We start from the raw sequence: 27,096 nt of genomic DNA, 5'->3' as shown, positions 1-27,096 counted from the left end.
TGACGTGTTCACGAGGTCCTGTGCACAGGCCAGGTCAGCTGGACCCTGCAGGAGCCCGGCGAGGACGCGGCCCCCCTGTCCCGTGCCCACTGCCGACCCTCCACACCTCCCTCCCCATATGAGGACCCCGCAGGTTTGGAGGATTCTGGAAGACGTGTTTCAGCTTCCTGGAGCAGAGATTGTACTTATTTGCCTCCTGTCTTGTTTCCCTGGCGACTTGCCAGAACTGCCCCTGTTTTACAGCCGGGCAAACCGAGGCCGGGGAGGTTAAGGCTCAGCAGGGTGACAGATGGCGACACAGGACGCGGCTGTGCAGCGGAGGCTCTGTGCAGAGGCTTTCACGTCCCCGCGCGTTAGAGCAGGTGCTGGGGAGCGAGCACCCGAGCCCACGTCGTGTTCAGCCATAAGGGGTTGGATATGCCCCGTGCAGCGGGGTGACCCTTCCCTCGCTGGTGCCAGGGCCAGGGCTCAGCTGCGCAGGGGCTGGGCCGTCACAGACCGGGTGTCAGGTAGGGAGTTGGTGACGGCAACACGGACCCTCCATTCAGGGCGTGCTTTCCACGCTAGGCGGTCCCAGGGTCACGGCTGTGCATCCCGGGGTCACATGTGTGCATCCCAGAGGCATGTGTGTGGCGTCCCGGAAGGAAGGAGGGCCCTGGTGCCCCGTCGGCCTCTCCTGCTGGTCCCGCAAGTGTTGGGGCAGGTGAACAACCCCTGTGTGCTCCGTCTTTGGGAATCCAGGGACGTCCGTGAGATCTTTAGAGAAAACTGTCGGCACCGGAGGGAAGATTAGATTTGGGGGGTCCCACGGGCCTCAAACTCTGCAGATGTGGTTTAGATTAGACACGTCCCAGAAGCCACGCGTAAACCCAGAGCCGTGCCACGTGGGTCTGCTGTTAGTGCGTTGGTGGTGGGTGTGGACGCTCGAGTTGGGAAGGACTTTCTCCTAGTTTCGGAAGCAGTTGCGCTAGATGTCGGGACTCAGTCCCAGACGTAGCCCCACCATCCACACGCGTGTCAGGCGCCGGCGGGAAGCGTCGTCGCACGAGTGACCTGTACAATAATTAACGTTTAATTCGAGCACAGACATCGAGCAGTCGCTGCACTTGCTAGGAGGTCCCAGAGCAACGGTTTTCAGAGCGTTTGTGGAAGTGGGGTTGGAACTGAGGGGGCGGAACCCAATTCCCACGGCGAGGGGGGAAGACGCTGCGGCAGGAAGTCTCCAGGGGCAGGGAGGCCCCCTTGTCCACCCCGGGAGCATCCAGCAGGGGCCGGGGAGGGGTTTGCTGCATCCCCTCGGACCCTGGGGCCTGGGGAGTCCACGGAGGGTGCTGCATGTGACGTGCACGGAGGGTCGGACAGGTCCTCCGGGTGCCACACGCGGGGGGGGGGGGGGGGGCGGGACCCGGGAAGACTCGGCTCGGCCGCGACAGCGGGGGTGGAGAGGGAGGGTGGCGCTGCTGCCGGACGTGGTGACGTTCCTTGTACAGGGAGGTGACCGGGAGGCCCCGTGGCTGGATGAGCCACCAGAGCTGTGGGCGCCACGGCAGGAGCTGCTTCAGGAGCGCTCGCTGCGCTTGCGGCGAGGCCCAGGCTCCTGGGTGGAACGTCCGACAGCAGAGGTGCTGGAAGGACGGCCATGCTACCCCTGGGGGCTCCGCAGTTCCCTCTGCAGAGGACTCGGCTGGCCAGGGAGCTGGGCCAGAGGCCGCCTGAGGGACAGGACCCAGGCCGCCTGAGGGTCACGAGTGGAGGTAGCCCCTGAATGCCAAGAAGCCCTGAGGCTCGTGGACGCGTGGTCTGAGCTCCCACGACCTGGAGCAGTGGGCCGGCCTCTGGATGACGCGCTCGGGAAGGAGGGGAGGGGACAGAGTGGATGCAGAGGAGGTGGCACGTGGCGCACGGCTGACTTGGGGATTTGGTTCCTGCTAGCGGCGTTTCTGCCGTTTCCGAGAGTGTCGCTGTCCTTTCCACGTAACTCTTCTCAAGCGTGGTCCCTTTCACTTGAGTCTCACTCTCGTGCACTTTTCCTTACATCACCCTTATTAGGAGCGCCTTTGAAATGATCCTGTCATAGACGCTGGAACTGGCGTGGAGTGGGTGGGAGGCCCAGCAGGGGGCAGGGCCGGGTTAGAACATGCAGGTGACGGGCGGCCTGGCGGCGTCACCTGTGACTCAGCTGGGCTCCCTTTAAGGGAGGACAGCCCTTGGGTCCTCAGGGTCCTCGTCGTAAATGGAGGCGACGGCGCCTGCTTTGCTGGAGAGATTAAACACGGTACACGCGAAGCTCCCGTGCGCACGGAGGCTCAGCAGATGGCAGGCACGTGGTTTTGTTCTCCGCGGTGTTATTCGGTGGTTGAATCTGTGCATACTGATAAGACTCCATGGCATCAGCGAGGAAGGCCCAGCCCCTGGACCAGGGGAGGGCAGTCGAACTGAACACAGCCTGTTGTGGGGAACCTCACCGATCACCAAGAAGAGCACTGCCTTGCCAGGGGCATCGTGACGGCCAGGAGCCCCTGGAAACCACGCGTGTGCCGGGAAGGGCCACCTCTGAGCGGCCCGTGCCGTTCCGGCCCCCTCGACACCAGCTCCTGGGGGTTGTGTCCGGGAGATGATGGCCCAGGAGATGCGGAGCTGGGACAGTCCTGACAAAGGCGGCCTCCCTGCCCCCCTTCAGACGAATCAGTTGTTAAAAGGGGGATGTACTTTTCAAAGTCATGTGCAACACAGTAATTAAAAAGCTTTGAAAAATTTTTTTACCAGATATTCATTTTTAATTATTATTTATTTATTAATTAAGTTATTTATTTTTGCCGTGCTGGGTCTTCGTTGCTGCATGCGGGCTTTCTCCAGTTGCAGCAAGCGGGGGCCACTCTTCATCGCGGTACGCGGGCCTCTCACTATCACGGCCTCTCTTGTTGCGGAGCACAGGCTCCAGACGCGCAGGCTCAGTAGTTGTGGCTCATGGGCCCAGCCGCTCCACGGCATGTGGTATCTTCCCGGACCAGGACTCGAACCCGTGTCCCCTGCATCGGCAGGCGGACTCTCAACCACTGCGCCACCAGGGAAACCCCCCTGCCAGTTATTTTTTTACTGAGTAGTTCTAAAGATTTCAATAAGTTTTTTAAACAGCTCCTTTCAGGAGAATTTTAAAAATACCCGTCTCTTTCCTTTCTGCTTTTGGTTCCTGCGGCTCCCTTGGGAACAGAATACTGAAAACAGTTTCCATAACAATTTTTCTTTTTCCCTTGCAAGAATATCTGCTTGTTATTGTTGGATATTGGGGTTGATTTGAACTTTTTGTAAGCGCCCTGCCGTGTGTGTGTTAGAAAAGCGAAGCCTGTGGATAGAATTCCTGGAATCTGGGAACAGAGTCACAGTGACCCCGCAAAGCCACCCCCGCGGAGGTCGCGTGTGGACGAGCAGCGCCTGGGGTGCGTGTGGCGTTCAGGGAGGAGGCCCGTGTGCTGAGCGGTTCTCACGCCTGTTAAACGGTCTCTTCCAGGGTCTCGGGACCAGCGGTGACCTTCAGGGTGCGCGCCAACCTCCAGAACGTGACAGCGGCGGACGCCGCGAAGGCGGCAGGTGAGGCTGCTTCCGCGCAAGCGCACGCACCCGCCCGGGCAGGGGAAGGGGGCCAGCTGCTCCGAGGACAGCCGTCTCCCCAGAACCCCGATACTCATCGGGTGGGGCCCGGAGGGGAGTGGCTGGCCTCCCGGGGGTGGGCGGTGGCGACCGCACTGCTCGCTCGGATAGAAGGTGGTGTAGGGGCGGGGCTCCGGCCTCTGCGAAGAGCCCGTGTGGACAAAACGATGCCCTGGTGCTTTGAGGTTTTCCGTCCCGTCCCAGCCCAGCAGCTCGCACGGGCTTCACCGTGTCCACCTGGCCCACGAGAGCACGGGACGAAGGTCTGAGTAGCCCAGTGCTTGACCTCGGCGTCCCTCCTAGAGCCCAGCCCGTCACCCGCTCACACATTTTGCGATCTTCTGGGGTGGGGGGGTCCCAGCGTGTGGTTGGTGTGTGTCACTGAATGGAAAGCGCAAAGCGCCGAACGTGGGGTGTGTACGGAGGCTGCTTTCCCCTGCAGCCCACGTTTGTTTTCAGCTACTGAAAACTCGTGTAACATGTACAGTCTTTCCGCCCAGTAAGAAAAATACAGGAAACGTAACAGAACCTGAGCCTCACGTTTTCCATTACTCAGGGGGAAGGACTCTCGTGCTTTATGGTCGTTGGTAAGCGCCGTGGCTGAATGCACCGACCCAGACGCAGCAGAAAATGACTCTTTGTTTCCGCCAATCCTGTATGTGGCTAAATATATGAACTATTTTTAATGAAACCTACATTTTCACCCCAGTGTACAATGCAGCACGGTATTTGGGCTGACTTAGAGATCTGGGCGTTTAGTTCTCGTCCATTGAGGTATCACCTTATGGCGTCTATTAAAGTTTCTTTATCCAGTGACGGTCAACAGGGCATAAAAATAGCTGTAACACCCTCTTTGGTGGAACAAACTGTAGCTCTTCTCTATTTTGGTTGCTGTTGGCTTCTCCTTGTAGGATATTTTGATGCCCTTAGGAACTCTGATTTGCTGAAAGGAATGATTTGGGGAACAGAATTTTTGGTTAAAGAAGAATTCCTTGCGGAGTTGTGCTACTTCCCAGAAAGCCTGTGGAGAGCTGACGCGCACGCCCCCAGCCCACATGCCTCCTAGGCTTCATTTCACTGTAACGGGTGGAGCTCGGGGTCCAGCTGAGCAGAGCAGAGCAGAGCAGAGCAGCCTTTCTCCGGGGTTCCGGAGAAAGGAAGTCAGCAGATTCCATTCTAAACACTCCGCTGGCTGAAAAGGAGCGGAATTCCGTGTCAATGGCTTCACCCTGTGTGACCACGGGCTCTTTCCCTGCACAGCACCCATTTTATGGTCCTCGTTCCTCAGCGTAAGAGATTATTGAATATATTTAAGACCAAATCAGTTATCACTTTTTACCCAGAAATGCATTAACAATTGTTCTGTAATTGGCAATTCATTCCAGTGCTGGGAAGTAATACTTTCAAAATTGGATTTGCTGGAACTTAAGGGTGCTCTGAATGGAGTAAAATGGAACGAAGTCTTTCTATCTTTTAGAATTGTGACAATAGATTCACGACAATGGCATTTCACTTATTTTATTGCTTTCTGTGGGAAATGAGGTTGATTATTTGAAGTCTGCTTCCTTGGTCATTTGAAATGTGTTCACGTCAGGTACCGAGGGGGAAATTGCACGTGCGGTTTGAGTGTCCTATCGCCAACCCTCTAAATACTCAAGTTTCTGAATTACGTTTCCGTGAACCAGCACAGCTGTGCCAGCCAGGGTGTTTCTTGCTTGTGCAAAATGGATGACACACGTGCATGATTTTAAAACTTCGTTTCTTTTGTATTTTAAATAATTTCGTGATGTTGTGGACGTACCTGATGCTGTACAGGGAAAGCATTACGGAGAAGAGCCTGTGACCATAGGATCCGAGCGTTTGGCGGCAGAAATACCGAACTGTAGTGGCACCTCGACCCCGGCCACCCTGAGGGCGTGTTTGCTGCCACCCGGAGAAGCAGCCTCCTCCAGTGCGGGGTCCACCTAGGGGTGGACGTGACCCCGTGTTAGCAGGAAGAGTTTGAACTTAGAAGGACGTTTTGCGGCTCCGGTTTTAGAAGATGATGTGGAATCTTACTAGTGTTGTTGTGGCAGTGTGGGCGGGGCCGGCAGGATGGGCCGCGTACAGACCGCACAGCCTTCCGCCCGCGTGTCGGTGCCCCTGCAGCTCCCAGGACCGTTTGCCTTTGCTTCTCGCCGTGGGGCTTCCTGGCGCTGCGCTGTGCGCCCCTCTTGTTACCAACAAAGGGAGACGTGACCCTGTGACGGAGTTCAAAGGGCATTTCCTTTGCCTGTTCTGCACAGGGTGGTACAGAACTTAATGAAGAGTCATGTAGCCGATGACACGTCTGTCCCCGTCAGACATGGTCCGTGTTTGTCCTGAAAGGTGGATGCAGTGGGTTTCCTTATACGGGTGGTTCTTTCCTGGGCGTTAATTAGTGAACTTGGGCGTGGACGTCAGGTGTGAGTGAACAGTGGTTCCCAGGAGACACTCCCTGCGTTCAGAGCACACAGAGAAAACCGGTGGTTACGTTCAGTCTTCGTGGCCACGTCATCTAGTCAAGTTGAGCAGGACAGAAAAGTCCTTTTCTCGCTCTTCATTTTCTCGGGAGCTTATCCTTAAGTAGCGTATTTCTAACCCGTGTGTGCGTCTCCCTTCAGGGAGGCTGTGCTTGATCACCTTTAGAGGAAGCACACGCGCTGCTCCCCGCGCCCCGTGGAGACGCCTGCCCCGTGGTCCCCGGGGCCGTGGCCTCTTGCGTGCGCTGCGCGTCCCTCCTGCCCTGAGATCGGCCGTGTCTGCGACCCTCCCGGGGGCCTTTTCGGCCTCAGCTCCTCTTTGCTGGGGTGTTTGACTCATGGCTGTCCGGCAGGTGATGGGCCGGGCTCAGCCGCTTGTCTCCCTTGGTCTTAGCAGCACCAGCTGCGTCCTGTCTAATCCAAGCTCTGGCCTCAGCACTCGGCTTCCATTCTCCCTCTGGGCTCATTTCAAGTAACACACGTGATTTTAAATCCTAGCATCTCCCGTTTGGAGAACGATGCCTTTAAACACTGTCGGGTGTGGGCCCAGGGCTGGGAACTGGGACAGCTGGACGCCAAGACCCACCCCGGACCGTGAGCTCTGCCCAGCCTTCAGGTGAAGGGGGCAGGCGTGTCCTTCTGTAAAGTGTGATGCCGTCGCTCCTGCTGTGATGCCCACGCAGCGCAGCCGTCTGGACGGCCGACCAGGCTTCTCCCTGACGGGAGCACCACATGAGGCCCAGGCCACAGGGACGTTTGCAGAGCCCGGCCTTCGGAGGAGGGGACGCCTCACCTGGGTGCTTGTTGGGGGGCTCTGAGGACCGGCGTGCGTGCCAGGTGGGCTGGAGGGGAGAAGGGGGCCGTGCAAGGGGCAGCCACGGGGCCAGGCGGGGCCGGCAGCTTGACTCTCACCTGACTCAACTCGTGGCAGAGCCTTTGGGTCCATGAGAAGGGCTCAGCGAGTTCATGGCGGCTTGTGGGGTCAGCACTGCCTTCCTGACACCCAAGGGGCTTGGCCAGTGGCCCAGGTGCCCGCACCTGCACAAGGAATCCCGGAACAAGGAGGCTGCTGGCCCAGGGGAGGAGGGGCTCCTTGCGGCAGCGCCAGCTGCACACACAGGTCCCCCCGACGGCCTGGCCTGCTTGCCGCGCTCACACCCGCCGTTCTCGCCGGGGATGCGGTGCCTGCGCCTGTGAGTGTGGGCCGGCGGCTGTGCATGTAGGTGCCCGGAACCGGTCTTGCACCCAGTGTGCTTTCATTGTGATTGAGAGCCCGGAATAAATGGTAGAGGGGCTGGTGAGCCCTGGAGCTGGAAAGAAGGCTGTGCTTTTTCAGCGAGACTGAGGAGGAGGCTTTGGAAGCGCTCGTGCAGTCCAGCTGCTGAGAAACCGTGCTCTGCGGGTGAGCGGGACGCCTGTTAAAAGCTGGGAAAAGCCAAAGGCTACAGGGACTCTCATCTCCTCCAAGACGTAACGTGAGAGAATCGGAGGGTGTTTAGGTAAAAGCGACGTCGGGGTTCCTCCTGATCTGTGCCTTGTGACGCAGATGAGAGACACAGGCCAGAGCGGCGGTGGGCTCGTGGTGGGACGCGGGGAGCCTGCGGGGCCCGCTGACCGGCCCGTGGCAGAGGCGGGGGCGGCCTGTTCTCAGCTCTCCAGGCAGTTCTGGCGCGGTCGCCTCACAGCCTCGGGCAGGTTCCAGGTCGAGGGCCCATGAAGCCTGGCTGAACCTCGGGGGTCCCCAGCAACGGGCAGGGGCCCTGCAGGGTCAGCGCACCTGCTGCTCCCATTTCAGCAGGTGGGTTGGCAGACACGGCGCCTGCGGGCTGAGGCGGGAAGACGGGCAGCAGAGGAAACCGGCTGGGGGTCTGGGGACTCGGCAAGGGCCTCAGACTCCAACAGGGCGATTCTGGAAAAGAATCTGAATAATTTTCCAGCTCTGTCTGTCGTATGTCCTGTGCTGTCGCCTGGAAGGGACGAGCTTGCTTTATTTCGCTGAATGGATAGACTGCGTGTTTCCAAAGTGAAGCGCGCGACAGAGGCCCGTCCTCCCACTGGCCGTCGGATGCACCCTCCGTGTCTGCCGTCCAGGAACGAGGCTCATCTGGGCCGGGGGTCACATGGCCGAGTGAACGTTCCCCCTCCGCAGAGGGAATGTGGCCTGGAGCCCCTGCTCTAGCGGGTGCTTGTGCTTTTCCTGAGGATGAGGAAGGAGTCTGAAGACAGAGCCGCGGTCCTCACGCCTGTTCGGGAGGAAGCAGGGGTGGTGACGGCTTCGTCCTGGATGGATTCGCGACCAGCTGCAGAACACGCGGCGGGTGGAAAGGTGCCGCTCTTGCTACTGGAAACAATGAATCTATTAACAGTGAAAACACGCTGTCACTCGGGGGATAGTTCAGTTTTTGGAGAACGCAGCTCAAGAAGTCCCTGTGATAACAGCCGGGGCTGCTCCCTCTTCATACTTACGTGAAGACAGACTCTGCTTCTGTTCGCACAGACTTGGAGACCCGTCTGCAGACGAATCTCGTGTCTCATCCTCGGTCCCCGAAAGGCATTTTCTGGCTTCTTTTGGGCACCCCCTCCCACTGCTACAGCCCGCAGCGGAGTGGACGGGAGGCTGAGACCTGACGTTTTCAGCGCACGGGCCTCCCTCTCCTCCTGGGATCTGCTGGCTGCCCCAGAGTTGGATGCAGCCCAGAGCCGAGGGCTGTTCGTGGGCAGCTGTCAGTGTCAGAACCAAATGCCGACACGATGCGATCCTGCAAAGGCAGAGAGTTGGGGTCAAGCCAGAGTCGGGACGGGAGTGGAGCCCAGAGCTTGGGGGTCCTGGGGGGCCAGGCCCACACAGGTTCTGGAAGCTGTGAGCATTGGCCGGGGCTGGGCGTGCGAGGGTGGAAATGTGGACCGGGCTGGCCCGCTTACTCCCTGGCCAAACGCGCGTGCAGAACCGGGGAGTGGGGAGGGGCCGGCTTAGCTTCGAGGTGTCCACGCCGAGGACTTCTACGTCCTGTGTCTCTGGGGTCGAGGCGTCTCACGGAGCTGCTCTTAGTCGAGGCCAGTTTCCCACTTACCAGTCATTGGTTGGTACCAACGCAGGGCGGCCAAGTGCCAGGCCCTGTGCCGGCAGTGGGGATGCTGGGGTGACGGAACAGAGACTGGGCTCTGGTGGAGGCGCGGCCTAGCGGGGGAGATGGAGGAGGAGGACGTAAACATGCAGCGCGATGTAATGTGGCGCGGCGTGGCGTGACGTGACGCACTCTACAGCGTCGTCCAGTAAGATGCCAGGAAGGCAGTGTCGCATCGCGTGCACCGTCACATGATATAATTTTGTCATCACGTGGTTATTTGATATTACCTGACATCGTATAGTACACGGTACAGCGTGACGTGGTGTGTGGTGTGTTATAGCGTAGCGTTGTATGCAGCAGTACGATGTAACATACTGTAAGACGGTACACCGTACGATAGTGTACTGTACGTCACATCACCTCAGGGAACGTGGAACGGTCTGAAGAGAAACCAGGCAGGGCGTGGGCGCTGGACGGGTCGGGACGGGAACTGGTTTAAGTGGCCAGACAAGGCCCCGAGCGGCCGTAGAGACAGAAGCTGAGGCCGCCGGCAGCCGGGCCTCTGCGTACGAGCAGTGGGATGTCTGCATCTCTGGGTCGGGGCCCTGGATCTGGGAGCTGGCGACACGATGCCCAGCACATCCTTGGGGTCTGTTTGTGGTTGTCAAGGTGGGTTTTGTAGTCTCACACTTATAAGCCCCGTTTCCTTCCTTCCTTCTCCTTCCCTCTTCCCGCTCTGTGCTGGTGCCAGGAGTCACAGAGAACCATACACAACAGGTCTTGTCCTCTCCAAGCCTGGAGTCTGCTGGAAAGAGAGACATAGTGGCCCAGACAGCCTGGGGAGGCAGGGAGGGCTTCCTGGAGGAGGCATCTCGCGGGAGCACTGGGGTTCACGAGGGGGCGCGATGGGCTCAGACCTGCAGTTTTAATTGTGATACATGACACTTCTGAAAGCTCCCGGCTTCAGCTCGAGGGATGTATGGGGAGACGAGGTGCGCTAGAGGTGTTTGTGTGGTCCAGAGGGACACGCGTCACGGATGGGGACACGGCGACGTCGTGGGTGAGGTCACGGGCCCTGGGGACACGTCTGCTGGACCTGGTGTATGATGACGGTGCTGGGTGTGCGAGAAGCGTCCAAGCCGAGGGCACCAGATTTTCTGGCTGGGTCACCCGGGCAGAGGGGCGTTTGCTGGGCGGTGGCGGGGGCGGGCAGGAAGCACTCAGGACAGGACGACGTGTTATGGGGACGCGGTAAGTGCGGTTTGGCCCATGTGCGTCTGGGGCCCCGAGTCTCCAAGAGGGACACGTGCAGGTGCAGCTGGAGAGAAGCGGCCCCGGCGGCCCCGAGCTGACCCGAGCCGGGCAGGTGCCACCTGAGCAGCTGCTGTCTGCGGAGGGCAGACTTCTCGGTCACACGGGCCCCGCCCAGCCCTGTGACCTGTGGCCCAGCGCTCTGGGGCTAAGTCCCAGTTGGCTCGTGTGAAAATGACGCAGGAACCCTGATCCGCAGGACAGTCGAGTGCTGGGTAAGGGCGTGCTTTGGAGCGGGCCTGGCACGCGGGCCCCCGGCGGGCAGGGTCCTGTGAGCTGCCCCTGGGATGTGGTTGCCAGACTCCTTCCCTACACGTGGGCCTCCCCCTCCACTGCCGCAGCCCTCGGCCCCAGGGGCTCAGTGCTGATCTCAGTGGTCAGGGCATAGCCGGCCGCCCTTGGAGGAGGTGACCCGCCACGTGCAGGGCTCAGGTGGACGCTGTGTCCAGTGCCGGGGCTCCGGGCCCCCGGCGACATGCAGAGGACACGCGCCGCCGTCCCTTTGCCCTTCTGCTTAGTGAGTGTCCAAAACCCCAGTCCTTCCAAGTCACGCAACTGTTGCCACAGTTGATCGTTGTGACGCTTCGTCGGCACGTGAACGCTGTTCCTCCTCTTCTCAGCACAAACCTGAGCGTCTTTGTGCCTAAGTGGGAGGTGGCTGGTTTTAAAAATAGGGCTGTGGCCGCAGTGCAAGACAGGCACCCGTGGGAGGAGACGCAGTGACAGCACGGCGGGCCACCGGCAGCGTGCGGGGAGGGACAGTGTGGCCCGTGGCCGGGGCCTCCTTCAGCAATTTCCAGCGGGCCCCCTGCCCCCGGCCGCACAGCTGGGCGAGCACAGTGTGTTCCTCCCCGGGGCTCTCTGGCTGCACCAGTCCCCATGGCAACGGCGGAGGGCGTGCAACAGCGGAGCAGCCATGAACGTGTTTCCCTGTTTCTGCAGGCTGGCTGCTCCAGGTGGGGTCTGAGTGGAGGCTCCCAGCCCAGACCCTCCCTGGCCCCCACAATGCTGGGTCGGTAAGCCTGGAGCCCCGCACAGACCTGGGGGCCTCCTTCCTCCTGGGTGGCCGTCGGACCAGCTCTACGGCCAAGCTCAGGGCTTTGACACTTGAGGTGTCCTGATGCTAGAATTTCAGAGGCCCTGTGACGCCTAACCGTTTAACAAATTCTTCCCACGAGCCCTTCGGTGTCTGAGCGCCTCACCATTTCTCCTAGACGCACCTGCAGCGTGGAGTCCCTCCTCACAGCCGCGGGCGGTCACCTGCCTGGCCCAGGGCAGGTCCCGCAGATGCTGGGATCAGGAGAGGCACCTCTCGCCGCAGGACAGAGGGTCAGGAGCTGAGAGCCCCCTGCATGGGGGGCAGGGGCTGGGCCTGGCTTTGTCTGTTGGCACTTGGGCAGGAAGCCCTTGGAAACGGGTGGGGACGTTTGTCACAGGCAGGTCTCTGTTAGCAGGCTGCTGAGGCCAGCACTGCCTTCCTGGGCTTGTCTCCCACCCACTCGCCCATTTTCCTCCTGCACAGCGACACTGAGGCTCCAATGGCCCATTCTTGAAAGTGAGCCCCTAATTACAGGGCGCGCTGGTACCCCGGGTCCATCTAGTTACAGGGCGCGCCGGTGTCTGAAGGGCATGTAGTTCACAGGGCACGCCGGTACCTGAGGTCCATCTAATTTACAAGTGACGTTGGTACCCCAAGTCCATCTAAGTCACAGGGGATGTTGGTACCCCAAGTCCATCTAAGTCACAGGGGATGTTGGTACCCCAAGTCCATCTAAGTCACAGGGGATGTTGGTACCCCAAGTCCATCTGGCCCTGAGACACAAGTCTGAAAAGGCACCGTGTGCCTCGGGGAGCTGCGGTAACTCCGCGGGTGGCTGTGTTACGGGACAGCAGCCCTTGGGGTGATGCTGAACATGTGACATGCAAATCAGCCAGCAAACAAAAGGCTCCACGGGACGGCGTGTGAGCCCAGCTGGAGCAGCTCCCACGGCCCCCTCTGTGGGAAGAGGAGTCACACGGTGGGCGCCGGCTCCCAGGCGAGCTGGCTGCAGCATCGCCCGCACGCTAAGAGCCAGTCTGCACGGGCTCCGTCCCAGCCTGGCCCGGCGCCCCCTCTGCTCTTTCTTGGCAGCCGAAGTTGGGGACACAGACCCGCAAGAGTGGGGACCAGGGTTCAGAGCTGAGTCCCAGCCCCCGTCCTGCAGCTCCGTCGTGTGACGGCTCCTTTGTCGGGCTCCCGGCTCCTCCTCTGTGGGACGGGACTGGGAATTATGCCCCTGGGGTCGCAGTGGGATTAAACAATGGAGGAGGAGTTGGGTGCGAGTGAAACTTTGCTTCTGCAGGGTTGGCAGGCTGCTGTCGCCGCCCTCCTTGGATTTCTGTCAGTTTTGCTTGCCCGGAGTGCGTGGTGGTCTCCGTGTGGCCGGAGCTGCATTGGTGCTTCGTGGGGTTGGACGAAGGGGAACTGGCCGTGTGTGAGGATTGTGGGAGGGTCGCAGGCTGATGGGACCATTGCGTGGTCATTAAACGTGGACCCAGGTCTTCCTGGAGGGGGAGGGAGGTGTGTGGCCACCGTCTGCCCCGGACTTCCTTCTGCTCGAGGACCGAGGCCCCATCGTGAGGGCAGAGCCTCGGTGTGGATGGTCGCCCAGGGGAAGGCAGCTCAGGAAGGACGCCCGCGGGGTCGATGCCCTCGTGCTGATTAAGGTGGTTGTACAAGTCCTCCTTTTGCATTTAAAGGCGGTTTGCTCTCTGTCAACACCTTGTTTTATTACAATTGCAAAGCATGAAAAAGCAAATTTACAATGAAAAGTCTTCAGCAAAAGCAATGATAGGATTCCCTCCTACAGGATAGAATGGTACAGATAAAGTCTTGCCAATGTCACAACCAAATCGACATCCCCAAACTGCCCCTCGAGGAGGTAACCCAAGCTGCCACTTGGAGAAAACCTGGTCATGAGGAGCGAATACAGACGTCCCGGCTGGACGACGGGGAGCCGCACCCTGCAGGTGCTCACCCGGGTGTGGTGCTTTATCTAACCTGTGACTTCTAAGAACGAGAACAGTGACGCCGTCAGCGGGGCTTCCTGCAGGGGCTGCTGTTCACCTCTCTTGGCTGCAGAGCTCGGAGCAGGGCTGCTCTGCGCTGGGCCCTTCGTGATTCTAGGGACCTTGGCAGAGACAAGCAAACCACGGGGCAGCAAGGGCAGCACCCCTGGCGCTTCCCCGGCTTCCTCGTTTCCTCCTCCTGCACAGTGAGGGAGTGAAAGGAAAGGGCAGGCCAGGCCCGGAGCCCCTGCAGAGGGGCCGCCTGCTTGCCAGGGCTCTGCCCGGGCTGCTGCCCGGGACCCCGCCGCCCCCTGCCCCTGCAGCCCAGCCCTTCATGTACCTCCACCGGCTCCTCCTCCAGCCCCCGTGCTGCCCTTCCTGCATCTCCCAGCCCTGCCTCTTCCCCGGACCCCGGACCCCGGATCCGCACCAGCTCAGCAGGAAGCCGCCCAGTCCACCCGTCACTGCCCATTCGACCCACAAGGCCTCCCCCTCCTCCTCCAGGGGCGGCCCTCGGCCAGGCTGGCTTCCTGCGGCTCCTGGGCAAACCACGGTTGGCGCCCAGCCAGGCTCCCACGTCTGCGTCTGGCTGGCAGCTCTCACTTCCACGCAGCGGAGCGGTGTGGCAGAATGACCGTGTGGCCCCAAAGGCTGCACTCTTTACTCCGTGGCCCTTTGCAGAGTCCTAGGACGGTGGTTTTCAGCGTGTGGTCCCCCAGAGCAACCACATCAGTATCGACTGAGAACTTGTTAAAAATGCAAATTCCTGGGCTTCCCTGGTGGCGCAGTGGTTGACAGTCCGCCTGCCGATGCAGGGGACATGGGTTCGTGCCCTGGTCCGGGAGGATCCCACACGCCGTGGAGCGGCTGGGCCCGTGAGCCATGGCCGCTGAGCCTGCGCGTCCGGAGCCTGTGCTCCACAACGGGAGAGGCCACAGCAGTGAGAGGCCCGCGTACAGCAAAAAAAAAAAAAACAAATTCCTGGGTCCCCAGGTGTCCTGAAGCCCATCCTCTGGGGAGGGGCGCAGTCCGTGTTGGAACCAGCCCCGCGGGGGCTGCTGTGATGCAGGCACTTGGGAACCTCTGGCTGCTGTAGACAGACATCCCCAGACACCCATCTGAATCTGCAGAGGTCTCCAGACCCGCCGCCCACTGGGGCTTTGCCATGCAGGGGCGCAGATGGTGTCTGTGGTCGGCGGGAACAGTAATGTGGACAAAAGGGAAATGTGGGCGCTCGAAACGTGCGTGCCCTGTTTCAGGAGCCGCCCTGAATGGAGGCGTCCTGATTGAAAGTGCGTTTATACGGAAATAGAAACTTCATCCTGACCTCCCTCCCCTCCCTCCGCCCATCTGGACACACCTCTGACTGTCCAGGCCGTCCCAGCGCTTCTGCGTTGGCTTTGCTGCTGGTGGAGGAGATGGGAACAGGCCTGCTCTGTCCCCAGCTCTGAGGTCATCATCTGTGGCGATGACTGCTCCCCTGTGACGCCGCCCAGGACGAGGGGAAAGGCCGGAGGGTCTGCTGGCTGCTTCGCGCTGGTCAGCCTTAGGGGCCTGCTACGGGGTCTGGTTGCCAGTGGGACCCGGGCCCGCTCGGCTCCCGTCACCGGCTCTTTCTTGAGGCAGCCCGAAGTCCCAACAGGGCAGGCACCTCCAGACGGCGGCCCACTGGGTGGGAGCTGGGACCACCCAGAGGCCTAGAAGCAACCTCAGCCTTAACATCTTCCCGTGGAAATCATTTTTCGTGTTTCACAATGTTTTGGAACGTCTCCACTGCGTGTTGTAAGTGCCTCACGTGTCCTCCTGGAAGGCGGGACCCCTTCTAGTGCTCTGAGGGTCTTTCTAGGTTGAAGACCTTGGGAGACATTCGAAGACGCTGCAGAAGAAGCGCAGCCCTGGGTGTCTGAGCCCAGCCTCCTTGGGACGCACGCCCAGTTAAGGCTCTTTCCCACCTGGAGCCAGAAAGGCGGGCGCCTCGGGAAGGAGGGAGGAAGCACCTGGCTCAGAACTCGGCGACCTGGGTTGGGCTGGAACCTGAGGGTGGAGCGTACCCTCACACGAGTCCTCCTTTTTCTCGACTTTAAAGAAACATTCTCAAGAACCAAATGATCATGTAACTTTCTTCTTCTAAAGTAATGCAGAGAAACAGTGACATTCTCATGCTCTGGGGTAATTTCCATTCTGAATATGAAATGTCTCATCATTTAAGAAAAGTCAGATTTCGTTTATCTGTAATTAAATCTAGAATGTGTTATTATTTGAAGGCCCTGGTGGATTTTCAACTTTGTTGTTCTAAAAATGAATTGAGTGAGGGAGTCCCCTGGCGGCCCAGTGGTTAGGGCTCCGCGCTTCCACCGCAGGGGGCGCGGGTTCCCTCCCTGGTCGGGGACCTAGATCCCACATGCCCCGCGGCACAGCCAAAAAAAAAACATGAACGAGTGCAACGGTTCCCAGCGCCAGTTTAATGAATGGTTCCACTTGCTGTACTGTCCACCCATCGTGGAAGCAAGAGTCCTGAACCGTCGTGGACTTGACCTGCGGCTGTGCTGTTGCCGTGACCCCATCCCCCCCGCGCACAGCACCGCTGGCAGACACCATCCTCATAAGGCACAGCGGGCGGCCTCTGTGCCTCTCAGACACTTACCTGAGACTTACCTTCATGCGGCCAGAACACCACTGGAGAGCAGCTGGCGCTGGAGGCCTGAGTGCCGAGGGTGGTTCACCAGCCACTCCTGGAGGTTCCCCAAGACGTGTCCATGCTGGCCACTGAAAGGAGCCCTCGGGGGACAGCACACCTGCAGCCGGTTAGGGAGCTTCTCTGCGGCTCTCCGCCAGGAAGCTCCACGATACACCTCGGAGCTCGCGGCCAGGGTAAAGGCTGTGTTCCGGGGAGCTCTCAGGATTCCTACCGGGAGGCGCTGAGAGTTGCTGAGCCCATCGATTCTCTTCGCCCTGACGGCCCGGAGCCTCACGCTTGGACTCCGTGCCCATGCCTTCACCATTTCCCACCCGGGAGCATGGCGTACAGTTTCCTGTCACGTGTCATGTCTGTTGTATCCTGTCTTGCTGTGTCCCATCCTGTACTGCTGTTTCACACTGTCCTACTATGTCGTGTCACTGCCCCAAGCTCCTTGGAAGCTGCTTTCCATCCCCTCGGAAGCAGGCAGAGCATCGGCCATCACTGCCGCTAGCTACTCGTGCCCCACGTGGACCGTTGGTCCTGACTTTCTAGGGGACACCAGACCACCTGCAGTTCTGTGGACGGTCACGTGCACAGGGCCATGAGGACCCCGTCCAGCTGCGCTTGGAGGACAGCGCGATGGGCCGGCAGGCGGTCCCGCTCATGGGAGGGGACCTTCCACCCCTGCCTATAACCAGCAGGTGTCCCCCAGCAGATGGCCTTCGGGAAGTCACTGCAGTGGGTGGGGTCAAGGTTATGTGGAGGAAGACAGTGTCATTGAGAAAAGGGTTGTTCTGAGAAAGATGGAGCCATTGGCATCCTTCAGATACAGTGAGTAGGCAGCTCTGTGCGGACGGCTCTCTGTGTGGACGGCTCTCTGGGTGGACGGCTCTCTGTGTGGACGGCTGTCTGTGTGGACGGCTCTCTGGGTGGACGGCTCTCTGGGTGGACAGCTGTCTGTGTAGACGGCTGTCTGTGTAGACGCCTCTCTGGGTGGACGGCTGTCTGGACGGCTGTCTGTGTAGACGGCTCTCTGTGTGGACGGCTCTCTGGGTGGACGGCTGTCTGTGTAGATGGCTGTCTGTGTAGACGGCTCTCTGGGTGGACGGCTCTCTGGGTGGACGGCTCTCTGGGTGGACGGCTGTCTGTGTGGACGGCTGTCTGTGTAGACGGCTGTTTGTGTAGGCAGCTCTGTGTAGACGGCTCTCTGTAGACGGCGCTCTGTGTGGAGAGCTGTCTTTGTGGACGGCTAAGCAGTGATTCTGAGCGGAAGCAAATGAGGCCCCCGGCACAGAGCCGCCCACGGCAGCACAGTCAGTGCTGGGCCTCCCACCGCCTGGGCCCCTTAGATTGCCCGCACAGACCACACGCAGGTGAGAGCGTGGCGCAGGCATCTGTGTTATTTTTCTCTCACGCCTGGACCCGGGTGCTGTGGCCGCAGGGCCAGGAAGCGGGCCTGGCCGAGCATCGCACAGAGTGACGCCAGCCTCCATAGATCAGTGGTAGTGGCGGGCGTACGCCGTGCTTCAAGGACTTCCGAGCGCTTGTCTTAAGAGAGGAGGTTCGTCTCAAATCACACTTTCCCAAAAGTTGCGTGATTCTGGCTGGAGAAATGGATGTGGTGGGATCGGAGCCTTGACCGAGGCCCCTGCAGGCCGGACTAGAGGAGGGGTGTCTCCGGCTCCTTCTGGAATTGCCAGCAGGGGAGCCAAGCAGGTGAGGGCGTGGAAAAGGGAAAGAGGAAACGTGGGTCCCGGGCGCGGACGGAGGCGCGGCAGTGCGGCTGCCCGCCTTGCACGTGGCGCGTGTGAGGCCGGGAGGGCTGTGTGGCCTGCCGGCTGCCGCGGGGCGGCGCGTGCGGGCATCGCCCCCGGACCCCAGTCCCACCTTCGGTCAGAGGAGCTCTGAGGGCTGCCGAGCTCTGAGCCCCGGCACCTGACCAACGCCCCGTCCCACCTGGCTTTATAGACGTCAGGCAGTTCCCACCTTCCCTGGTGAGAGCGTTGGCTTGTGAACTGTTGGGAGACGACTGGAAGGGTGTTGATGAGGTGACGCCTGGCAGCCAACCTGTCGGGTTGACCGTAGTCACTGGAGAAGGGTGCTTCGAATCGGAAAGAAAGTGGGCCTTGGGGGCCTCAAGTGCCTGACCCCACCTGGGGCACAGGGCAAGAATTCGTGCTGAAAACAAATTCAACAGAGCCTTTTCTGAAGTGGTTTTCCCCCACTTTCCCAGGACTGACGGGGGCTGAGAGCAGCACGGCCCCTTGGGCACTGCGCACAAGGCCGGCCCACCCCGTCCTTGAGCGTCTGTCTGTAGGAGACGCACATCTACCGCTGAGGGGCTGTGATTTACGGAGCATCTGTGAGGAGACCTACCGAGCCTGCAGGAGGAGGGCCCCCCTTTGCCTCCAGATGAGTGGGGTTTGATGGTGTTGACAGAGCCAGTGAAGGAGGGTGGCCGTTCCAGGCAGAGAGCAGGCAGGGGAGGCAGGACCCCGTGCAGAGGTGTGAGCCGGGCCACGGGGGCCTGAGGAGGCAGGTGGCTGGATCGAGGCTGCAAGGAAGGCAGGGCTGGGCGGTGCCGGCTGGAAGCATCCCTCTGGCGGCCGACCACCACGGGGGCTGCCGAGCAGGCAGAGGCGTGGAAACCAGGGCGTCTCCTGGGCTGGTCGGCGCTCGGGGCACGGATGCAGGCAGCAGGGGACCCCAGTGGGAGCTGATGGACTGGACGGAGGGACAGAAGCGTCAGGGGTGAATGGCTCGCAGGATCCCGGCTCTGTCACCTGGCCGCGTCCAGGTGGAGGTGTGAGTCGGGGGTGCAGAGTCCGTCCCCCCTGCCCCCCGTGGGGCCTCCTGTGGCCACTGGATGCTGGAGAGCTGGGCTGCCGGCAGGCCTCTCCCACCAGCCACGGGAAGGTGTTCGGAAATGCTTGCAGGATAAAAACTGCGTCTCGGAGGGTAATTTAATGTTTGTAAGACCCTGGACTTGGGCAGCTTCGTGGACGTGAGCCCCGCACGGTCCCCGTGGGAAGGTCTGCTCTCCCCCCGACCTGCCCTTCTTTCTGTGGCCGCCCTGGCATGGGGCGCACGCCCCTCCGGAGGGGGCTTTTCCCCATGCGCCTGTGCGTGAGGCCGCCCACCGCCATCCCCGCTGGGGCGGCCGGCTGAAGCTCTGCCGCGTCAGCGCCGTGTGGGCCAGGCCCTGTGCAGCCGTGGTTCCGCCCCGCCAGGGCGCCTCCACTTCCAGGGACCCCAGATCAGAGGCCCCGTCCATCCAGTGTCTCTGGAAAGGCGTCTCCTCCCCACAGGATCCCGCTGTCTCTCTGGAGTTTCCTTAAATCTTCCACAGTTGGTTTAAACACTATGTAAACAAAGGGAAACTTCCTTACACGCAGCCTCCACAACATGCCTGTTATGGTTAAATGTTTTTCTTTTACCGCACAAAGCAAATTTAATCGCTTTAACAGTTTGTAATAAACACGCAGCAAAGTTTGTTTCCCATTTGGTCGCGATATTCCTCGCTCTTTGGAGCACCGCGCGTTGGGCGTAAGATGCTGCAGTGGGTCCTGAACGTGTTCTCTTTTTCTCTTTCTCGAATAACCTGTTTTCTTCTATTCCACACTAAGTGCTGGCCTTCGCCCAGAAGCCACCCCGGTGTCACAGGCCTAATGAGGAGATTCAGAGCCCCCGCCCCACTTTTCCTGCTCCTCTGGGAAGCCGCCGACGTCGCTGCAGCGGTGGCTCTGACCCCGCGGGCGCCCCTCCGTCGGGTCCTGTGGCGCGTCTGCCCCATCGTGAGCTTTTCCACGGTCTGAGCTCCTCTGACGCCCACTCTCTGCTCCCTGAGATTCTGTCCCAGGCGGACCTTCTGGGTGAGGTTATGGGAACTGCCTCTACTGACGTGATCCGAGGTTGAAAGGACAGCCCCCCCCCCCCCCCCGACGACGTGGTGGTGAAAAAGCAGAACTTCTGTGTTGCCATATGGCCGCCATCAGGGCTCCGAGGAGGGCGCCGTTCAGCAGAGCCCCTGCCTCGAGGCTGATGGGAGCAGGAGCCGGACGGGCGCTCACAGCCCCACGCCTTCCATCCCCGGCTGGCTGCAGCCTGGGGACCTGGGCCTCAGAGGGAACAGCTGTACCCCTGCAGCAGCTTCCCTGGCCGAGATGGGGGCCCCTAGGGCCCCCGCATGTGGCAGGGAGGCGAGGGTCAGCCCGAGAGCCCCCCTGGGCCCCGACGTTTCTGACAGTGAACCATTTCATTATTTTAAGAATGTCCCCCAGTCACCCACAAACTCCACAGTCATTGCTTTTGGAGGAATCCAGGGAGAGCCCTCAGTCCTTCCTTAACTTTCAAAGCCCAATTTCCAGACAGTTTTTGCTCCCTTCTGAAGAAAACGTCAGAAGCCAGGGAACAAGTGACGGGGCTGTCAGCGGAGGTCACTTACTATAGGAAGATGCTGCACATGATAAACGTGAGCACGTGCTCGACAAAGAGTCTCCGCGTAGGAGTCGTTCCACGTGAATTTAATCCTGCTGTTGGAGAGAACACCGTCTGTCTGAACAGCCGCTCGACTTCACTGCCCAGGACCCTCTCTGGATCAGAGGCTGAGTGTCCATCTCCTGATGAGCTCATCCGAGGTGACAGCCTCCGGTGCAGACGGGGACCCTCCTGTCAAGGGCTTCTCGTCAGAGACAGAGGCCCACGTGTGTACTCACCCCTCCCCTCGGGCGTGAGTGACGCCAGCTAGTAGCTGTCCTCCCACCGTGCCAGGTATTCATCGCAGATTGAAACTTCAGCCTTTGTGCTTCGAGCTGCCGCTGCCCGCAAAGCCGTTTACGAGGCCTGGCAGCCTTGTCTGTGTAGGTTCAGTGTGTGTTTTGACATGTAAATTTACATGAGGCATATGTAATCAGCCACAGTGATATGCTAATTGGATTCATCTGTGAACTGAATAAGAAACACATTTGAAGAAAAATGCAGTGAACTTATTACCAGCTGAGACACTTTGTAATCAGCGCTGTGCGTCGTCAAAATGCGGAAAGGTCAAGTGCCAGGTACTCGTGGGGCCTGGCTGCCCCAGTTCAGGTCGGCTGTTTTCCTCCTTCCGTAAGACGCAGCGTGACTTGCGGACCCTCAGCAGGGCCGTGTCACTGCCCTGGGCGCTGATCTGCAGGAGCCCTGGGGGCACCCGACACCAGGGCAACCCGTGAAGCCATTGTGGACGTGTGAGTGTGTGACCATGAGTGTGAGCGTGCAAAACAGGGTGAGTGTGCAAGCGAGCGTGCAAGGATCCACGTGCAATGTGAGAGCACTGCCACGCGTGGGCGTGAGCATGCAAACACGAGTGCGGGTGTGAGGGAGTATGCCAGCAAGCACGCAGGCACGTAGAAGTGGAGAGGAGGGGTGCGTCCCCGGCCTGTCCCCAGCATCACACCGGACCCCAGGCGCTGAGCTTTGCCCAGAGCACCAGACGGGGCTCCCGCCCTCCACGTGCACAGCACTGTCAGAGCCTGGGGCCCCCCACGGGGAAGCCACGCCCGGCTCCACGGTGACAGCACGCGCCCCCTCGCTCCCCCAAACACACACCCTCTGAGGCGCTGCCAGCCACGGTCGCCCTGCTCACCATCACCTCTGCTTCTCATCCTTTAGCTGGAACCGGCGGAGGGAGGCTGGAGCTCTCAGACGAGAGGACCTCTGGGCCTGGGCGCCCCACTGGGGGGGCAGCATCTCTGGGTTCCACCCTCTCTGTCCTCATAAGTCTGCTCACCAGCACCCTGCACACGGTCATTGGGGGCGGGGTGCTTCCCGGACTGTTCCCTGCAGGAATGGCTTTTGTAAATGCAGCAGTGGGTGGAGCGAAACTTACCCAGTGGAGCAGTGGTGGACAGAGACGGTCAGTGCAGCTGGACGGAGACAGGGTTGGCGGGGCCTCTGATGCGTCGAGCGTCTTTGTAGCAGCAGAGGTGCGAGAGTGATGAATGGGCTTTTCCTTTGCCGTGGGTAGGTACTTGAGGAGCCGGGAACAGGCAGGCAAGATGGCGGGAGAGACAGATGGGATGGGGCCCTCCCCCGCTCCCCAGCCAGGGATGCCTCTGAACCCTGTGGAGAGAGGAGCCCAGCCTGGCTGCAGAGACGAGGCCGCAACAGGACCGTCGGCACCGGGAGGGTGTGCGCCTGGGGAAGCGGGAGGCCACGGATGCAGGCGCGTGGCCTGTGGGTGGTGAGGAAGCCCCAGGGGAAGCCTCGGAGCCTGTCCGTGAGCCCCCAGAGGCCCCAGAACAGCAGGACCTCCTGAGGTGGGTGGCTTCAGGCCTGCAGGTGTGAGTCGTAAAGTCAGGACAGAGTTGAGTTCCACTTACTTCTGCTGGTTAAGCAACAGGGCACTGGGCCAGGGGAACGTGAAGCGCAGCGGTGCCCGCGGGCGGGGAGGACGGGGCATGGGGTAGAGGCTCCGCTCTGTGGCGGACGGTTTTTCTTTGTTTCGAAGAGAAGATAGAAGATGATCCATGAACAGCTGCGCTCAGCGAATGCTTCTGCTCTTCGGAGTAAGTCTATCAGCAGGTTTAACTGTAACTTTCCTTAGGAGACGTAAGCAGCGGTTTGGTGGGACACATCTTTCTGGGCATGTGTTCTTGGTCAGGGCACCCACCAGTTGTTCGCAGTGGGTTAGTGTCCTGTGTTGTTTAACTTCTGGGGCCCCGAAGGTGGCTGAGCACCGAGCATCTCCCGGGCAGCGAGGGGCAGCCCTGGGCTGGCGTGCGGGAACTCGAGCCCCAGAACTCGGGGGTCAGCTGTGGCTCTGAGCGCCAGGTCCGGCCTCCGGCCTCGGTGTTTACACAGCCATTCGAGGGTCTCGATGAGCAGGTGAGGAGACAGGGCAGCGTCCACCAGTAGAGCGAAGGCCTCGGGAGCTGAGACGGGGTGGCCAGGAGGCAGCGGGGACGGCCAGCTGAGGGCGGAGGAGCCGGGCGGGCAGAGGCCAGTCCCCGGAGCCGCCGAGGCCCCGGGCGGGGCCGCTCAGGAAGGGGCCTGGGGGCGGGACGGGCAGGACTTGGCGGGCCTGGGGCACTGGAAAGGGGGCTTGGCGGGGGCCTGCCTTCCCTGCTCCATCCGCCCGGGGCCCTGACCCCGGCACAGCCGCCCTCTGTTCCCCTGCAGTGCTGGTGCCAGGATGCCCAGGTGGCCCCTTGTGTCTGGCGAAGAGTCCAGCCGTCTGCACGTGGCCCCTTGTCCCGGCTCTGGCCCCCTCTCAGACCCGCCCTCCGGCCCCAGCACCACCTGCATCCTCCCGGGCTCCCGCCCTGGTGCCACTCGCGCTGCCGGGCTGCGTGTCCCTGCCTGGGACAGGCAGGCTGGACACTCCGGCCCTTCTTTTCCTGGGGCTACGATGACGTAATTGGTCATCACGCGTGTCCCTCGTCTTCCTGTCGGACCAAAGGCCTCTTGAGGGGGAAGGAGGCCCCTCGTTGGCCCTCGGCCCACTGAGCTGTTTGTGGCGCTTGGCCCCTACACAGTCCTTCCGACTCTTCCCGTTACTCCGCCACGGCTGACCCCGCCCGGAGAGAGCAGCTGGTACCACAGAGGTGCCGCGTGCAGAGCAGGCGCTGCGACGCTCTCTGGGAGCAGAGGGGTCAGTGTGGGTCAGCCATGTGTCTGGAGGTTCCACCCCAGCTGGGGGCCACCCGCCCTCTCCCGGTTGGTTGTAGCCTCATGGCCTGCCCCTCTGCCGATCCAGGTGGACCAAGGTTAGATTAGAAATAAGCCTCGGTAGGTGGGGACGGCCTTCTTGCAAGTCGGCGGGACGGGCACCAGGCCGCAGGTGCACAGAGGACAGGGCTCAGTCTGTAGGTGGCGGGTGAGGGATTATGGCTGGGAAACTCATGCCCAGTTAAGGAGGCGCAGGAGCCCCTCGGGTGGGCGCTCCCCCTGCTCTGCCGCCTCGTCCAGAGGCACCAGGTGCCCACACCCTGCAGTGTCGGCGGGGCTTACGTCATTACCGCAGGGACAGTGTCGGGAATGTGCTCGCAGGTAAGTCCGGGACGGACTTCGTTACCTGAAGGGGGCTCTTGGAAAGGCAGTGTCAGGACCCCGGGGTTTAGGTTTTGCCCCTGGGTCTGTCGCTAACCGGTTGTGTTAGTTGTCGCTAACTCGTGGTGCAATGATTACCAGTTGCTCGCTCTCCCAATTCCTCAGGCCCCTAGTTATAAAACAGGAGGTGTTTGCTAAGTGATCTCTGGAATCTCTGCCGACGGAAGGATGCTCTGAATCCAGGGCGTGTCCGCACCCTGCACTCACCTCCCCGCTTTCCGTCCAGCATCCACTCTGCCTCTGCATCTCTTCCCGACGTGAACATTCACGGTGCCGACCCAGGCCAGCACCACCAGGGCATTCGGGATGCAAAGCCAGCGTCTACCTGCACAGCCAGGATCTTTACCACTGGAAGTGGAAATCTGACGAATGTAAACATCTTCCCAATTTACTTTTTTTAAATAAAAACAATTATTTCTCCAGCCGCCTGGAGCCGCCTGACACAGCGGCTGACTTAGCTCTGCTTGTTCGCTGCCGTCTTCTCCGGAGACAGACGCCGTGCTGCACGTCATGTGCCTGTTTTCCAGAAAGCCCTTGACTTTTTTAACTGCGTCGGATCCCCAGCTGTACCTTTGGGTGGTTTCAGCATAAATTCCCATTGATTTCGGGGTCGACGCACATGTGTAGCTTCAGCACAGGGAGGTCTAACCGAGGGGCCCCTTTTTGTTTTTAATATGGCAAGTTGGCTTAAAAGCCACCCAGCGGGGATCGCCTCTCCTGCGAGCCTGTTTCTCCTCTCGGCTTCCAGCTGCTCCTGGTGAGAATGGAAGACCGCCCTGCGTCCCCTCCTCGGTGTTTCGTGTAATTAAGCTGAACCTCTGGAGGTTGTGTGCAGGAAGGGCATCTTTCCCGGGCGGCCAGCATCCGGCCGGTCCCATCGTGGTCATCTGGGGCCGCCGTTAACTCAGCTGCTCCTGTGCCCCTTGCCCTCTGCCGCCGAGTGTGATGTTACAACGACTCGGGGTCCCGAGCCCCTGCTCCCCCAGGCCTCCTTCCCACCGGGTCTTCCGCGACCCCGGCTGTGCCTCCCTCCCAGGCCCCTGACCACTGGCCTCCCTTTGGGGCTGCAACTCATTTAGACCCGGCTCCCTGTTTAGTAGGAACTGGAAGGACACACGTGTTGGAAAGCGGCTTCGCTTTGTTACTTTCCGCTTTCTGCAGAGGTGAGGCGTCTGCAGGGGGAGGATGAGGGCCAGACACTGGGGAGCTGGATAATGAGAGTGCCCGCAGCTCCTCCCCCTCTCTCTCCGGTTCTTCACTCTTCATCTCGTCAAGTGCTCCCTAGATAAGCCAGCTTAATAATTTCTCTCCTGTTTTCTGTGCCACTCAATCATTTTTTATTTAACCAAAGACTGCTCTGGACATTTCATGGGCTGTTGGTTTATAAAATCCTATAACTCAGATAAAGTGTTTTAAAATTTTCTGATCTCAAGCATCCTACAGGGTTGCTTTGGGGGTTAATTAATTTTATGAACGTTGCACGTGCCGTGGTGTGGGACAGGAGTGTGAGACGCAGTGTTGGTGGCGGGCCTGTCCTCGCCCATGGAGTCCTCACCATTCCCTCCGTCCCCTGTGCACGTAGGTGCTCGGCGCGCCTTTCAGCGAGTGAAGTAAGTTAACCTTGCACGTTTCATGAAGGCTGTGTGGCCTGTGTGTGAGCCCTGGGATGCAGCAGGCACGTCTTCCCGGGTCGCGTGCCCAGCTTCAGAATCTCTTGGCGTGTTTAATTGCATCTTCCTGTAACACAGACATCTTCCTCTTGACATTGACCTTCCAGAAGGCTTCTAACAGGTAATATCTATACAGGAAGACCCCCAAGCCATGTGTTTAATAAGAGCTTTGCAAGATAGAAGCATTAATAAAGGAGCTAGACGTGGCTTGAAGGCAATCTGTCTTTTCAAACACGAGCTTAGTCATCGGTAGGAAAGGATGTTATTGAGAAGAATCTCGTGACAAAGGGTTAGGAAAAGCTGAGAGCTGACCTTAAACGAACCAAATCCACATAAACTTAGTTCCTCTTTCTGGACCTAAGTACTCAGGTCTCTGTCTGGCCAGAGGTTTTCCAAGACAATAAATATCGACTATTTGTAGCTTTCGATTGTTTCTTTATATTAATGGTATTAAGAACTACTTGGGAAAAAGCAGTCAACGATTTTTATACAGATAATGTATTTTTATTCTTGTTTTCGACGTCCCTTTAATAACAGTAGGTCCATTTCAGCTCCCCCGGCTTTCTTGCTGCCTCTCGCACATTCCAGGCAGGCTCCCCCGGGGGCCTCTGCACTGCCTCCCTGAAGCCTGCAGTGTTTTCCCTCGATATTTGCATTGTTTCTTTACGTAGATGCTCCTTCCTTACCTACGTCACTTTCCTTCTCTCTAAGGAACTTCTTTCAACATTTCTTTCAAGGCGGATCAGCTGTTGACGAACTCGCTCGTTTTTCTTCTATCAGAAAAAGTCTCTATTTCTCCTTCACCTTTGAAGGATCCGGAACCGCTCGGCTGGCGCGTGTGCTTTTTCTTTCGCACGTTAAGTGTTTAATTGCATTCCCTTCCTGCTCGCGTGGTTCCGGAAGCAAAGTCGGCGCAAGTCTGCCCTTGCTTCTCTGTAGCTGCTTTTCCCTGTGACTCATTCCGATCTTCTCCGTCTGTGGTGTCGTGTAGTTTGAATGCGATGTCGCAGGTACAGACTTTGTGGGAATTTCTCGGGCTCGGTGCTCTCCGAGCTTCCTGGACGTGTGGTTCAGTGTGCGTC

The 27,096-nt window shown here is 59.7% G+C and overlaps 1 protein-coding gene across 2 annotated transcripts in view; it reads left to right on the top strand.

The window, feature by feature from the left end:
- The window catches only part of PTPRN2 (protein tyrosine phosphatase receptor type N2), a 689,751-nt gene that overhangs the window by 283,275 nt on the left and 379,380 nt on the right, over positions 1-27,096 (top strand). For both annotated transcript variants that reach the window (XM_060021206.1, XM_060021207.1), the window contains exon 11: positions 3,509-3,588. In XM_060021206.1, the coding sequence (XP_059877189.1) occupies positions 3,509-3,588 (80 nt within the window). The remainder of the gene's footprint in view (positions 1-3,508; positions 3,589-27,096) is intronic.

This window comes from Delphinus delphis, chromosome 9 (assembly GCF_949987515.2).
Source record: "Delphinus delphis chromosome 9, mDelDel1.2, whole genome shotgun sequence".
Classification (NCBI taxonomy): domain Eukaryota; kingdom Metazoa; phylum Chordata; class Mammalia; order Artiodactyla; family Delphinidae; genus Delphinus; species Delphinus delphis.
Note: the sequence above shows the minus strand (reverse complement) of the source record. Positions and strands in the feature narration are given on the sequence as shown.